General features: G+C 52.2%; 1 protein-coding gene across 4 annotated transcripts in view; it reads left to right on the forward strand.

Annotated features, from left to right (window-relative positions):
• The window catches only part of RYR1 (ryanodine receptor 1), a 118,232-nt gene that overhangs the window by 15,325 nt on the left and 87,479 nt on the right, over nt 1-15,428 (forward strand). For 3 of the 4 annotated variants that reach the window (XM_049703668.1, XM_049703667.1, XM_049703669.1), the window contains 14 exons: nt 2,598-2,733; nt 2,816-2,911; nt 2,996-3,114; nt 3,939-4,072; nt 4,548-4,789; nt 5,314-5,506; nt 6,464-6,680; nt 8,491-8,595; nt 8,821-8,924; nt 9,652-9,735; nt 10,546-10,853; nt 11,655-11,857; nt 13,272-13,446; nt 13,621-13,829. In XM_049703668.1, coding sequence (XP_049559625.1) covers nt 2,598-2,733; nt 2,816-2,911; nt 2,996-3,114; nt 3,939-4,072; nt 4,548-4,789; nt 5,314-5,506; nt 6,464-6,680; nt 8,491-8,595; nt 8,821-8,924; nt 9,652-9,735; nt 10,546-10,853; nt 11,655-11,857; nt 13,272-13,446; nt 13,621-13,829 — 2,325 coding nt within the window. Of the gene's footprint in view, nt 1-2,597; nt 2,734-2,815; nt 2,912-2,995; nt 3,115-3,938; nt 4,073-4,547; nt 4,790-5,313; nt 5,507-6,463; nt 6,681-8,490; nt 8,596-8,820; nt 8,925-9,651; nt 9,736-10,545; nt 10,854-11,654; nt 11,858-13,271; nt 13,447-13,620; nt 13,830-15,428 lie in introns of those variants that run through there. The other variant, XM_049703670.1, reaches the window with a different exon arrangement.

Genomic DNA, 15,428 nt, shown 5'->3' on the forward strand with positions numbered 1-15,428 from the left:
CCTTCCGAAGCAGGGGACACGGGTTCGATCCCTGGTGGGGGAACTGAGATCCCACATGCTGCGGGGCAACTAAGCCTGTGCGCTCTAGAGCCCACGTGCCGTAACTACTGAGCCTGTGCGCTCTGGAGCCCACGTGCCACAACTAGAGAGAAGCCCACGTGCCACAACAAAAGATCCTGCATGCTGCAACAAAGATCCTGCAGCTAGGTCCCGCAACTAAGACCCTACGCAGCCAAATAAATAAATAAATAAATATTAAAAAAAAAAAAGGGCAGCGGTAGGGAGTGCTGGGGTTGTTGCAGTTTAAAATACAGTAGTCAGGGAGGGTCACATGAATGAAGAGAGGCAGCCGTGTGTACACCTGAGGGAGGGACAGAGAGGAGACAGAGCAAGTACACGGACCATGAAGTGGGAGTGTGCCTGGCAGCTTCCAGAATAGTGAGGAGGCCGGGATGACTGGAACTGGGTGAGCTAGGGGAGGAGTGGGAGGAGATGAGCACAGAGAGGTGACAAAGGCCAGGCCAGGGTGAGGACTTGCGGTTTGGGAGCCACAGAACGGTTAGGTCTTTGAAAGTCACAACGAGTTAGGGGCAGAGCCACTGTGTGTGACTCCAACTGGCTGTGCTCTCTACCACGATGCACTGCATGTCTTACTACGGGCCCAGGATATAGATACAACAATTATCATAGCAGCCCAGTTGTCCACCACCACTGGAATGAATCCACAAATGTGGCATATCCGTATGATGGCTATGGACACTACTCAGCAATGAAAATGAGCAAATGACAACCCCATGAAACAATGCCCTTAACCTTAAAGCGTAATATTGAGAGAATTCCCTGGTGGTCAAGTGGTTGGGACTCGGCGCTTTCACTGCCAAGGTCTCGGTTCAATCCCTAGTCGGGGAACTGAGATCCTGCAAGCTGCTCAGTGCGGCCAAATAAATAAATAGAAAAAAATAATTTTTTTTAAAGTAATGTTGAGCAAAAGAATCCATGTGCAAAAGAATACTTACATGTCTTACATCTCAAGTTCAAAAACAGGCAAAATTTTACTAGACTGTTTATGAATGCCTGCATAGGTAGTAAAAATAGAAAAACAAGGAAAGGATTTCCATAAAAGTCAGGATAACGGTTATCCCTAGCAGAGAGGGTTGTGTAACAGGAGGGGCATTGAAGTGACTTCTGGGAGGCTAGCAATGCTCTCTTTCTTGACCTGGGTCATGGTTACACAAGTGTTCTTTCATATTTATTTGTTAAGCCATATACATTTGATGTTTATTATTTCCAGATTCTGTATTTGCAAATATGCCTACTTGCTAAAATTTATTTGTAACCTCCAAATCGACGCTTGCAGAATATTTGTAGTCATTTGTGGACATGTGCAGAGAGAGGCAAAAAATTTAAGTCATTGGATGTTGTGTTTCCAGTTGAGGTTGAACAAGGCGACGATTTGCCTTGTTATTTCAACTCTCACCTGTAAGCAAGTGTCCTTTTTGTGGTGTATTTAGTGCCACGCTTTTCACATTTTTGTGCTTTTTGTTAATTTCACTGATTAAAATGGCCCCTAAGCACAGTGGCGAAGCGCTGTCTACTGTTCCTAAGTGCAAGAAGGCTGTGATGTGCTACTGAGAAAATATGTGTTAAAGAAAAGCTTCACTGAAGCGTGAGTTACAGTGCTGTTGGTTGTGAGTTTAATGTTAATGAATCAACAACATCTATTAAATTAGTGTCTTTAAACAGAAACGCACATAAAACCAGAGTGTGTATTGATTGATTGATGAAAATGTTGTGCTCAGAGACTCAGAGAAAGCCCCTGTGTTTCCCCTGGGAGCCTTGGTTCTCAGGATTCACTCAGTGCTCACGGCGACTTTACAGAACCTAACTACTACGAAAACCAAGAATAGACTGTATATATTTTATTGTTTTTTGTTTTTTGTTTTGCGGTACACACGCCTCTCACTGCTGTGGCCTCTCCTGTTGCGGAGCACAGGCTCCAGACGCGCAGGCTCAGCGGCCGTGGCTCACGGGCCCAGCTGCTCCGCAACATGTGGGATCTTTCCGGACCGGGGCACGAACCCGTGTCCCCTCCATCGGCAGGCAGACTCAACTACTGCGCCACCAGGGAAGCCCTAGACCATATATGTTTTATGTGCTTTTCTGTATGTCTGTTATAATTCAAAATAAAAGAAAACAAAAGGTTAAAATGTTTTTTTAAAAAAGAAAGAGACAGAAGGCAAAAATCTCTCTGGTGGTTGGTGTGGAAAGTGAGCTGGGCCAATGGGACCAGCAGTAGAGTCCTTGGAGGTGGAAAGGAAGGAAAGAAAATACTGGAAGGAGAAACACAGATTCAGTCCGGATGTTAATAGGGATGTATTATGTTGGGGACAGAGGCAGAGTGCGACAAGGCCAGGTCTGGAGAGCCGAGGAGGAAAGAAGGGAGTTGGGAGTGCGGGTGCACACAGATGGCTCTGGTTTCGATCTGGGGACACCCAGTCACTAGGTGTTGAAGGAATATGAATTAGCAAGTCCAAGAAAGGCAAGGAAGGGAGGGCCTGGGATTCCTGTGATGAAACCCCCTATTTTCTCTACCCCAGGGGATGCTCTCCCTGGTCCTGAACTGCATCGACCGCCTAAATGTTTACACCACTGCTGCCCACTTTGCCGAATTTGCCGGGGAGGAGGCAGCCGAGTCCTGGAAAGAGATTGTGAACCTGCTCTATGAAATCCTGGGTGAGGGGCCTCGGACTGGACTCCCCCTAGAGCACCCCAGGTTCCCAGTCCTACTGGGTCTGACCCCTCTCTCCACCCTCAGCCTCTCTGATCCGTGGCAATCGTGCCAACTGTGCCCTCTTCTCCAACAACCTGGATTGGCTGGTCAGCAAGCTGGATCGGCTGGAGGCCTCCTCAGGTAGGAGAACCCAGGTGGAGGGGACGGGGACTTGCAGGGACGGGAGGGCTGCAGCCGCTTCACCTCTCTCTGATCCCTGTGCAGGGATCCTGGAGGTGCTGTACTGTGTCCTGATTGAGAGCCCCGAGGTCCTGAACATCATCCAGGAGAACCACATCAAGTCCATCATCTCCCTCCTGGACAAGCATGGGAGGAACCACAAGGTTGGCCTCTCATCCCTGACCTCTTATCCCCTGAATGCTGAACCCTGACCTTTCCCCATGGCCTTCGAATTGCCCCCATTTCCCCATCTTATCTCTTACCTGGACTCCTCTACCACAAGCTTCCATCTCAACACAAAGGTCTCAAACTCATGGTTCTTAAATGGCTTCTGGGCCACAGATGTGCTTCATTAGCTCTTTGAAGTATTTTTTCAATTTCTAATTTTGTAGCCTTTAGGGGGGCTGCATAGACACTCTCCAGTTTGCCCCAAGTGCTACTGGTTCCCACTGAATTGTTTCTAACCACTTCACATATTTACATTATCTACCTGGCCCCTGAAGACGCAAGTTTGCAACCTCCACTGATCTAAACCTCATCTTTATCCCTGTGCTCTCTCCCTGACCGACCCTTGCACTCTTCCCACTGACTTCTGACCTCTTACCCCGTCTTTTTTTTTTTTTTTGGCCAAGCCACGTGGCTTGCGGGATCTTAGTTCCCCAACCAACGATCGAACCCAGGGAAGCTCAGAGTCCTTACCACTGGTCCGCCAGGGAATTCCTCAGTCTCTCTTTTCTTACACTGCTGATGTCTTATCCCAACTCATACGGCCCCCGCCTCTTGCCTGATGTTTCTCTTTGACTCCGATCTCTCTCTGTGACCCCTGACCTCCCACTTTCACCACCTCTTCTCAGTCAAAAGCTCTATCTCCCATCCTGGCATATCATCCTTCTGGTTTCCCACTCTGGGTCTTCCATGGACAACCCCCACCCCACCCCACCCCCTGCCCAGGTGCCCTCACACCCTGACCTCTGACCTTGACCTCCAGGTACTGGACGTGCTGTGTTCCCTGTGTGTGTGCAATGGCGTGGCCGTGCGCTCCAACCAAGATCTCATTACTGAGAACTTGCTCCCTGGCCGCGAACTTCTGCTGCAGACAAACCTCATCAACTTTGTCACCAGGTCTGGCCCCTAACCCCTGACCCCAGAACTCAGAACCTCGCAATCCCCTCCCTGACTCAGCCTCCGCACCCAGGTGGATGGGCCTTCCTCCATCTCCCACCCCGGTCCCCACAGCTGTCCCCAGCTCATCCCTGGCTTCTCATTCCTCTTGTCCTCTCTCCCTGCTCCATTTCTGCCTCTGTCTCTTCCTCCCTCTTTCTTTCTGTGTTTGCTCTTTTTGTCTTCATCTGTCTGTTTCTATTTCTCCTCCATCTCTTTTTCCTGGTCTCTCTCCCATCTCTCTCTTCTCTGTCCTTTGATGCCTCTCTGTCCGTCTCTGTCTCTGCTTTCTCTCTCTGTTTCTGTGTCTCTGCTTTTCTGTTTTTCTTGTGTATGTATATCTTTGTCTTTCTCCCTTCCTCTCCCACCCCCCACTAGCCTAGATCTCCTCTCCATCTCTCCTTCATCCTCCTCTCCTGTCCTGTCTCTCCTACAGCATCCGCCCCAACATTTTTGTGGGCCGAGCAGAGGGCTCCACGCAGTACCTCAAATGGTACTTTGAGGTGATGGTGGACGAGGTGGCTCCATTCCTGACAGCTCAGGCCACCCACCTGCGGGTGGGCTGGGCCCTCACTGAGGGCTACAGCCCGTACCCTGGGGGCGGCGAGGGCTGGGGCGGCAACGGGGTCGGCGATGACCTCTATTCCTACGGCTTTGATGGGCTACATCTCTGGACAGGTACCTGGACCCTTCTAGGGGACCCTCAACCCTGACCATTGACCCAGGGTTTCTAGGCTCTCACCACATGCCTTGGGGTTCTCGGGATCCTGACCCCCAAACAGGCTAACTTTGACCCCTTACTCCTCATTTCCCAAGACCCTAACCCTAGAGCTTTCAGAATCTGGGCTCGAACCTGTTTCTTCATAGCCTCCGGAGCTCTGACCCCAGAGGATGTCAGATCTCTGACCCTAGAGAGCCCAGAGAACTGCCCCGATTATTATGATCTCTGATCTTTGACTTACGCCCCCAAAGGTTACAGAATCCTAACTCCAAGACGACTTTAATCTTTGACCCCCACACCTCTCAGGAACCTAACCTCAGGGGAAACTTGACTTCTGCCTCTAATCTCTCAGGAACACTTGACCTTAGAGTTGCTAGGGTCCAGACCCTATAGGATCCTCTAATACCTGCCCTTGTCTCTTGAGACCATTGGTTCCATTGGACCTCTGACTTCTGACCTCTCCCTGGTGATCCTGGTGCAGGACACGTGCCACGCCTGGTGACTTCCCCAGGGCAGCACCTCCTGGCCCCCGAGGACGTGGTCAGCTGCTGCCTGGACCTCAGCGTGCCGTCCATCTCCTTCCGCATCAATGGCTGTCCTGTGCAGGGTGTCTTCGAGGCCTTCAACCTTGATGGGCTCTTCTTCCCCGTTGTCAGCTTCTCAGCTGGTGTCAAGTAAGGACTTGCCCCAGCCCCCTGGCCAGTCCCCAGACCTGGGACTGTCCTGAGACAGCTTCTGCAAGCACGCCATGGCCTTCTATGGGGCCAGGACCCAGCAGCCTTCTCTCAGGACTGACGGGCCAGACCCCTACATGAAGGTCCCAGTGACCTCTACATGATCCCAGACACTCTCAGTGTCCTCCCAATGACCCAGACCCTCCCAATGGTGTCAGCTTCACCCCAAGTGTCCCCCAAATTTCACAATGACCTTCTAATGATTAATAAGTTTCTTCCAGTGACCTCCCAGATGACCTCTAACTCTCCCAATGATTCTATGCCATTCCAGTGACCTCTAGATGATTCCAGAATCTGACAGTGATCTTCCAATGACCACAAAGCCTCCCAATGACTCCATGCTCTTGACTTCCCAATGACCCCAGCATCTCCCAACGATATTCTAATAGCTCCATAATTTCCCAGTGACCTCTCAACGACCACAGTTATTTCAAAGACCTCTCAGTAGCCCAGTCTTTTCCCAGTGACCCCAACCTCTGTGAATGACTTACTCACCATTTCAGTGGCGATTATGATTTGCTCAAGGTTACACCAGACTCTCAGTGACTTCCAAGTGACCTTCTTCTTGGTCTCCCCCAAACCTTCTGGTATCTCTAGATGTTCTGTTGATCCAGGACCTCCTCCAAAGGACTTTCCCATGACCTTGGATTAACTCCCCAGTGACCTGACCCCCACTTTCCTTTTTTGGTTTTCCAAAGATTCCTATTGACCTCCAGCATTTTCTTTGACCTTAGAGTTTCCTGACTCCTAAATGACCTCCATGACCCTATGACTGTCCAGTGACCTCAGGTCTCCCCAGAACCTTCCACTGATCCCAAGATTGCTCCCTTCCCCCCACTGAGTACAGACTCTCCTCTGTACACTGCCCTCACTAGTGACCCCCACTCTCCCACCTAGGGTGCGGTTCCTCCTTGGTGGCCGCCATGGCGAATTCAAGTTCCTCCCTCCGCCTGGCTATGCCCCTTGTCATGAGGCTGTGCTCCCGCGAGAGCGACTCCATCTGGAGCCCATCAAGGAGTATCGGCGGGAAGGGCCCCGGGGGCCCCACCTGGTGGGCCCCAGCCGCTGCCTCTCACACACCGACTTTGTGCCCTGCCCTGTGGACACTGTCCAGGTACTGCCTGCTCTGCAAGGGTTTCCTGGAGAGACAAACTCCCTTAGGAGCCAGGGAGATGGGGAGCTGAGCTGGAAGCTGGGGACCCTGTTGTTTAACAGGTGGGGAATCTGAGGCAGAGAGGCAAAGGATTCTCTCAAGGCAGAATCTCGGTTTCAGGGAGTTCTTGGTATAGTCCCCTAAAAAAAAAAGGACTATTATTTATTTATTTAATTTTAAAAAAGTATTTATTTATTTGCTGCTCTGAGTGGCTTGTGGGATCTTAGCTCCCCGACCAGGGATTGAACCTGGGCCCTCAGCAGTGAAAGCACGGAGTCCTAGTCACTGGACCGCCAGGGAATTCCCTAAAAAGGACTATTATTGCCCCCAATATACAGCTGAGGAAAGTGAGGCCCAGAGAGGTTAAGCAGCCTGTGCACGTCACACAGCATTTGAGCCCAGGAAGTCTGATCGCAAAGCCTGTGATCTTATCCACCACAATTTGTTGGGCATCTTTTCTATTCCACACCTCTCTCACTCCGCCTATCCCAATCTGAGCTCCCCACCTTTCCTCCAGGCATGTCCCTATAGGAGGGAATATAAGTCCTGTTTAAGAGGCTGATCACAAGGGTTTGACTTTCAGCATGTCACCGTGGGCATGCGGCTTCACTTCTCTGTGCCTCAGTTCCCTCACCTGTGAGGAAAACGGGGGAACGAGAGAACATCCCTCTAGTATTGTTGTGAAGGTTAGATGAATTAATATATGTGAAGTGCTTAGCATGGTCCTGAGGAAATAGTAAGTACTCAGCAGAGTTACTGTCATTATTGGTAGTAGTAGTGTTATTGCAGGGGTGAACTTGCCATCCCCCTGTAGCCAGGCCAGAGCCCTGGGCCTCCTCCTGGATGGCTCCCTTCCCCTCCCCCACCCGCCCGGCAGCCTCAGGGGTTGTCCACTCCACCTCTCCCAATCCCTTCTCCCCCCACATCCCACCCTGGTCCAACCATCATTATCTCTGCCTGCAGAACACCAACAATCTAAACATGACTAGGCACCTACCGTGTGCCACGCATTTATAGAAACTATGTGGGAGGGTTAGGGGCACAGTCGCAAGTCCCAGCACGGCTCTCTCTGTCTTAAAAACAAAGGAATTGGTAAATGACACACCCTAGGGCAGGAAGCTAAAACAGTTCGGATAGAATCAGGACTCAAGCCCTAGTTCTTCTGATTCTGCATCTTGTGATCTCTAATCAAACACAAGCTTTTCCGCACACTTAGTTAATTGAAAGATCTGTAAAATGAAAATACAGGTACTGTGTATGTTTATTGAAAAAAAATCCGCGCAGTTCAAGCTCACATTGTTTGAGGGTCCACTGCATATAGCATTTAGTAGTTTATGTAAATGATTTCACTGAACCCTTATAAAGTAAGTGTCATGAGTTAATATTGTTCTGATTCTCATCGTACAGAGAAGGAAAGAGACTCATCCATTCATTCAGCAAACATTTCACGAGCATCCCCTTCTGGGCTGGACAGGGCTGGGAAAATGCTGGAGACAGAGACAGCCCCAGCCCTGCCTTCACGGAGCTCCCAGTCCACAGGGGGAGACAGACCCATTCCCAGATAGTTCCTTAATTCTGAGGATGCTAAGTCCTTACGCAGCTGGACGTCAGCCCTGGAGGCAGGGTGAGGTGATGGGGAGCAAGGCTCGGCAGTAGGAAAGGCCAGAGCTCTCTGGGGAACTGCTCAGGGCTCACACGTGTTCTCGGGAAGAGGGGTCACGACGCAGACTGGAGGGGATGCAGGGACCTCACAAATGTCACCTGCCCCCAGATTGTCCTGCCTCCCCATCTGGAGGGTATTCGGGAGAAACTGGCGGAGAACATCCATGAACTCTGGGCGCTGACTCGCATTGAGCAGGGCTGGACCTACGGCCCGGTGAGGGGGCTGCCTGCAGCGCGGCGGGGGGTGGGGAGAGGCTAGGCTGGCTGTGGTGGAGTGACAACTGCTCACTAACTGGGAGGGGCTGGGGGCTGGGGGAAGCGACTTTGGGACACCAGGGGCTCCTGGGGTGGCAGAACGGGTCAGGGAGGCCAGGGGTCACAGTCTGGGAGTCCTGGGGAGGGAAGGGGAACCGAGGAGTTGACTCTGGAGTTTCTCCAGGTTCGGGATGACAATAAGAGGCTGCACCCGTGTCTCGTGGACTTCCACAGCCTGCCGGAGCCCGAGAGGAATTACAACCTGCAGATGTCGGGGGAGACGCTCAAGTGAGGGGCGGACCAGGGAGCAGGGACCCGGGCCTGACCGCTCGGCGGGGGGCAAGGAGAGACAGGGGGAGCGAGACCGAGACTGAGAGAGACAGAGAGAGAGAGACAAAAGGGAGGCAGAGAGAGAGAGGGAGACTGGGATTGTGAGGCTGAAACTGACAGGGGGCAAGTAAGAGACAGAGGCATAAAGGGAGATGCTCAGGGCTTCCCTGGTGGCGCAGTGGTTGAGAGTCCGCCTGCCGATGCGGGGGACGCGGGTTCGTGCCCCGGTCCGGGAAGATCCCACATGCCGCGGAGTGGCTAGGCCTGTGAGCCATGGCCGCTGAGCCTGCGCGTCCGGAGCCTGTGCTCCGCGACAGGAGAGGCCACAGCGGTGAGAGGCCCGCGTACCACAAAAAAAAAAAAAAAAGAGAGAGATGCTCAGCAAGTGAAAGAGAGAGAAAGAGACAAGGAAAGAAGCAGACAGGAAAAGACAAACACAGTCAAAGAGATACAGCGACAGTGAAACAGGGAGAGTCAGGAGCCAGAGAGACACAGACACCAAGACCAAGAGAGACGGGACAGATGCCTAGAAAACCAGAACAAGAGAGGTGGAGAGAGCTAGTGACCCAGAGACAGAGCTGACAGGGGCTGGGGGATGAGGGGAGCTGGGCTGGGGGAGAGGACGCCAGCGGCAGGGGAGCCACGTGGGGTGACCCTGTCCCCCTGCCCCCACCCCCCGCCCCAGGACCCTGCTGGCGCTGGGCTGCCACGTGGGCATGGCGGACGAGAAGGCGGAAGACAACCTGAAGAAGACAAAACTCCCCAAGACGTGAGTGTGGGCGGCCCGGGCCCCACCTGGGGAAGAGAGTAGGGGGCCGGGGATGCCATGGTGAGGGCTGGAGCAATTGAGGGCCGATGGGAGGAGGCTAAGGTCAGAAACCAAGGGGCTGTGGGTTAGGGTGGAGGTCATAGGACCAGGGGTCGGGGCTCTGGAGTCAGTGGTGAGTGTCCTGGGGAGGTGTCAGGAATGCGGAGTTAGACATTCCAGAGTGAGAGTGGGAGTGAGTCGGACCCAGGGTCAGGGTCTGCCATGGAGTCCGGGAAAATGAGAGAACAGAGGTAATATCTCTGAGTTAGAGGTCAGGGGTCAATGGAAAGAGGTGAGAAATTGTTAGAGTTGTAAGTAAGGGATCCTAAAATTATAGATGAGAGATCAGAGGTCCTGGGGATAGATGCCAAGGTTCAAAGGTCAAGGACTCCAAAGCCAGGAGTTTGGAATGATAGGGTCCTGGGATCAGAGGTAAGAAGCCTCAAAGTTAGAAGTGAGGGGTCAGAGAGTTCCAGCGTGAGAAATGAGGCTCCCAAAATCAAGATGAAGGGGTCACAGAGGCCAGAGGTCAGTGAAGTCAAAGCCCTTGCTACGGTCACAGGATCCTGGGGTCAGAAGTCGAGTATATCAAAGCTTATTTAAGGGAGTCATAGAACCCTGATGTCAGAGACCAAAGGTCAGAAATTTCAAAGCTCAAGGCTAAAGATCATGGAATCCGAAGGACAAGGGTCAGAAGTCAGGGAGCCCATAGCACAGAGCCTAGAAGTGGAGGTGAGGGTCTTGTCCCACCGAACCCCGCCACACCCGCAGGTACATGATGAGCAATGGGTACAAGCCGGCGCCTCTGGACCTGAGCCACGTGAGACTGACGCCCGCGCAGACGATGCTGGTGGACCGGCTGGCGGAGAACGGACACAATGTGTGGGCACGAGACCGAGTGGCCCAGGGCTGGACCTACAGCTCTGTGCAGGACATCCCTGCACGCCGGAACCCTCGCCTTGTGCCCTACCGCCTGCTGGACGAGGCCACCAAGCGCAGCAACCGGGACAGCCTCTGCCAGGCCGTGCGCACCCTGCTGGGCTACGGCTACAACATTGAGCCGCCCGACCAGGAGCCCAGTGAGTGCTGACCACAGGCCCCTGACCCTGACTCCTACCCGGACCCCAACCCCGGCCCTTGACTCCTGATCTCTGACCCAACTCGCCTCTCAATGGGCTACATCTACAGCACTGACCCTCTCCCCCCAGCCCTGACACTCTGTCCCTGACCCTGAACCTGATCTTGACCGCTGACCTTGACCTGACTCAAGCCCTGCCTGGGCTACGGCTACAACACTGAACAGCCAGACCAGGAACCAGTGAGCGCTAACCCTGACCCTGACTCCAATTCCTGACCCCCAGCTACGACCCCTAACTCCTAACCTCTGGACTATAGCTATAACATGGAGCCTCTAATCCCTACTCCTAACTTGACTCCTGACCTATCACTGAGCCCCCAATCCCAGCCTCAACCCCCAACCCTGACTGTGGTCCTCAACTTTCAATTTCTTAACCCCTGACCCCAGCCACAATTTCTATCCCCTCTCTGACCCTGACTCTCTCTTCCTGATCTTACTCTCAACCCTTGATTCTTACCATTGACCTTAATTTTGACCCTTCACCCCAGACCATGACCGTGACTGACCCGACTTTCTTCCTCCATGCCTCTGTCACTAGTTCCTCTGTGAAGCTCTGACTGCAAAGGGATGGAGGAGAAGTCTCAGTAGGTCCCTCCTGCCTCTCTGTGACTGCTCTGAGATTCCCCAGTTCTTCCCTAACACCAAGAATTGTCCCTTTCCTCCCAGCCCCCCAAAGGCCCTTACCTTTCCTGGTCTCTGCCACCAACCCAGCCTCTCTGACTCTGCCTGGCCCCATTTGTAGGTCTGGTGGAGAGCCAGTCTCGCTGGGACCGGGTGCGCATCTTCAGGGCAGAGAAATCCTATGTGGTGCAGAGCGGCCGCTGGTACTTCGAGTTTGAGGCAGTCACCACCGGCGAGATGCGAGTGGGCTGGGCGAGGCCTGAGCTGCGGCCTGACGTGGAGCTGGGAGCTGATGAGCTGGCCTATGTCTTCAATGGGCACCGCGTGGGTAGCTCCCTGGGCTCCACTCTGCCAGACTCTGTGGTCCTTCCCACAGCTCATACACTCCAGCCCTTCCCACAGCTCATACACTCCAGCCCATACACCTGTGCCTCACTCTGTCCGCCCATCTCTGACTCTACCTTCCCACTCATCTACCCATTCTTCCATGTATCCTTCCCTCTCTCTGCCCACGCATATGTCCATCCATCATCCATCTCTCTATCCAACCGTCTGTCTGTCCATTCATCCATCCTTCTCATCTGTCCAAAGAATCATTTAGTCATCCACGTTGCCATCTATTCATGTAGTTGTTAGTTCCGCAATTCACCTGTTTAGTCAATTTGTGATTTCATTTATCCATTCATCTATCCAATAATTTAATGCATAAGTACATCATCTATTTATCCATCCACCCATCCATCTACCTATGTGTCTGTCTACACTTTCTTCCCTCCCTGCATCAACCCAGGTAGACTCTCAGCTTTCATTTCGTTCTTCCATCCAGCCATATACCCTGCTTCCTATCCATCCATCTCATTATCCATTTATCTATTCTGGGGGCATATGTGTATATTTGGGTCCGTATGGGGGACATTGACAGGTTAGTTTTTCCTTTCCATCCCTCTACTTGCTGCTGTCCCCAACCCTCCACTAGCACTTTGGTGGTCTGTATAACCCCAGCCCCAGTCATGGAAACAATAGAGAACCCAGGCAGAAGGGATGAGATACAGAGATTAGTGGGAGGGGAAAGCATGAAAGCTTATCCTTTGAGGATCATGGATGCAAACGTGGGGTAAGATGGGGGCCACCGTGGGGGTGAGCCCTCTTCTGTCCCACATGCCCTGGACCTGACACTTGTACCCTTGCTTCTGTATCTCCCCGTTCCTCTGTGTGTCTCTCCTGCACCACGTCTCCCGTTGCTTCTGTATCTCCCCGTCCCTCTGTGTGTCTCTCCTGCACCACGTCTCCCGTTGCTTCTGTATCTCCCCGTCCCTCTGTGTGTCTCTCCCGCACCACGTCTCCCGTTGCTTCTGTATCTCCCCGTTCCTCTGTGTGTCTCTCCCGCACCACGTCTCCCGTTGTTTCTGTATCTCCCGGTCCCTCTGTGTGTCTCTCCCGCACCACGTCTCCCGTTGCTTCTGTATCTCCCCGTTCCTCTGTGTGTCTCTCCCGCACCACGTCTCGCGTTGTTTCTGTATCTCCCGGTCCCTCTGTGTGTCTCTCCTGCACCACGTCTCCCCTTGCTTCTGTATCTCCCCGTCCCTCTGTGTGTCTCTCCCGCACCACGTCTCCCGTTGCTTCTGTATCTCCCCGTTCCTCTGTGTGTCTCTCCCGCACCACGTCTCCCGTTGCTTCTGTATCTCCCCGTCCCTCTGTGTGTCTCTCCTGCACCACGTCTCCCGTTGCCCCCTCACAGGGTCAGCGCTGGCACTTGGGCAGTGAACCGTTTGGGCGTCCCTGGCAGTCAGGTGATGTCGTGGGCTGCATGATCGACCTCACAGAGAACACCATTATCTTCACCCTCAACGGCGAGGTCCTCATGTCCGATTCAGGCTCTGAAACAGCCTTCCGGGATATTGAGATTGGGGATGGTGAGGGCTGGCCTTGTGGCCCCTTTCTGGTTTTCTTCCATCTCACCTGACCCTACGCTGTCCCCTCCAGCCCCCCGCTCTTCCATCCCTTCTTTCCACAGTACCTCCTTCCCCATGGCTGCCCCTGCCCTGCCCATCTATCCTCACCCCTGCCCGTCTATCCCCTCCCACTAGGCTTCCTGCCCGTCTGCAGCTTGGGACCTGGCCAGGTGGGTCACCTGAACCTGGGCCAGGATGTGAGCTCCCTGCGGTTCTTTACCATCTGTGGCCTCCAGGAAGGTTTTGAGCCATTTGCCATCAACATGCAGCGCCCGGTCACTACCTGGTTCAGCAAAAGCCTTCCCCAGTTTCAGGCCACGCCCCCTGAGCATCCCCACTATGAGGTGAGGACCGACCCCCTCAGCACGCTCTGATCTGCTTCCAAACCTCATTCTCCCCACAGTTCTCTTCCCCAGGCTTCTCTTTGGCTTCTCTGTTAGCCCACAAACCGTGTAGAAGTGGGTGTCAGGATCATGGGCTCCCAGGGCTGCCTTGTAGGGTATAACCTTGGCAAACTACACCTTTCTGGGCTCCAGGTACCGTGCCTACAAAATGCGGGAAGGGAGAAAAGAGAAGCTGGATTAAGTGACCCCAGTGGACATTTCCAGCCCTTATAACTATCTAATCCTACAACAAGGTTTAAAGAAATATAAATCACTGGGTACATTTCGGCAGCTTCCTTACTAACTGTTATCTGTGGTGGTATTTTGGGGGTTTGTTTGTTTATTTATTTATTGCTGGCCACAAAGCACGGCAGTAAGCTTGTGGGATCTTAGTTCCCCAACCAGGCATTGAACCCGGGTCCTTGGCAGTGAGAGCAAGGAGTGCTAACCACTGGACTGCCAGGGAATTCCCATGGGTTTATTTATTTTTAGTAACTCTTCATTAATCTGGTATCCTAATTTTTAGACCCTAGTGCCTTTCTTTCCCAAGGTTAAACTCAGGGTCAGATTGTGACAATAAAGTGATATAGTCTTTTTCTCAACCTGGGAAGAACTTGAATTCCACGTGGCTAAGCTTCAGCTGGTACTTTAGAATCAGACCTGGAGTTGGCCTTTTACCTGCTGTATGACCTGGGCCTGTGACTGTCTCCTCCTGAGCCTCGGTTTTCCCATCCTAGGCATCGTTCAGATCTCCCTCTCTCTCACATTCTCTCTCTCTTTCTCTTTTCTGAATTATTTAGGGAAGTTGGAGACATCATGCCTCCTTATCCCTAAATATTTCAATGTGCATTTCTTCAGAACAGGCTGTGCTCTTACAGAGCCGCAGTTATGAAAATCAGGGAATTTTACATTGATACGTACTGTTACCTAATTTACAACCCATATTCAAATTTTGTTAATCGTGGCAATGATGTCTCTTTTTATTTTTCTGGTCCAAAATCCAATCCGCAGTTACACGTTGCAGTTAGTTGTTATGTCTCTTTAGTCTTCAATGTAGAATATTTCTGAGTGTTTGTCTGTCATGATGCTGACATTTTTGAAGAGTACAGTCCAGTTATTTTGCAGAATATTCCTCATGTATTTGGCACAGATACCATAGCAAAGAGGTTGTGTTCTTCTTGATGCGGAATATCAGGGCAGCACATCATGTCATTATGTCTTATTACTGATTACATTAACTTTGACTGTTTGGTTATGGTGGAGTCTGCCAAGTTTCTCCACCATCTAGTTACTATTTTTCTCTTTATAATTAATAAATAATTTGTGGGAAGGCATTTTAAGGCTAGGTAAAAATGGAAGGGTTTTAAACAAGGGAATGTCCAGTCTAGATCTGAGTTTTGGAAAGGTCTCTATTGACAGTGGATTGGAGGAGGCGAGAGTGGGAGCACTAAGACCAGAGAGGTGCCTGGGGTGGGAGAGGATGGTGGGGAAGACGTGAACCTCCCAATCCCTGCCACTGCCAGATGGTGTTCTCAACCCAAAGAACAGCATGCTAGACAG

This window comes from Orcinus orca, chromosome 20, assembly GCF_937001465.1.
Source record: "Orcinus orca chromosome 20, mOrcOrc1.1, whole genome shotgun sequence".
NCBI lineage: Eukaryota > Metazoa > Chordata > Mammalia > Artiodactyla > Delphinidae > Orcinus > Orcinus orca.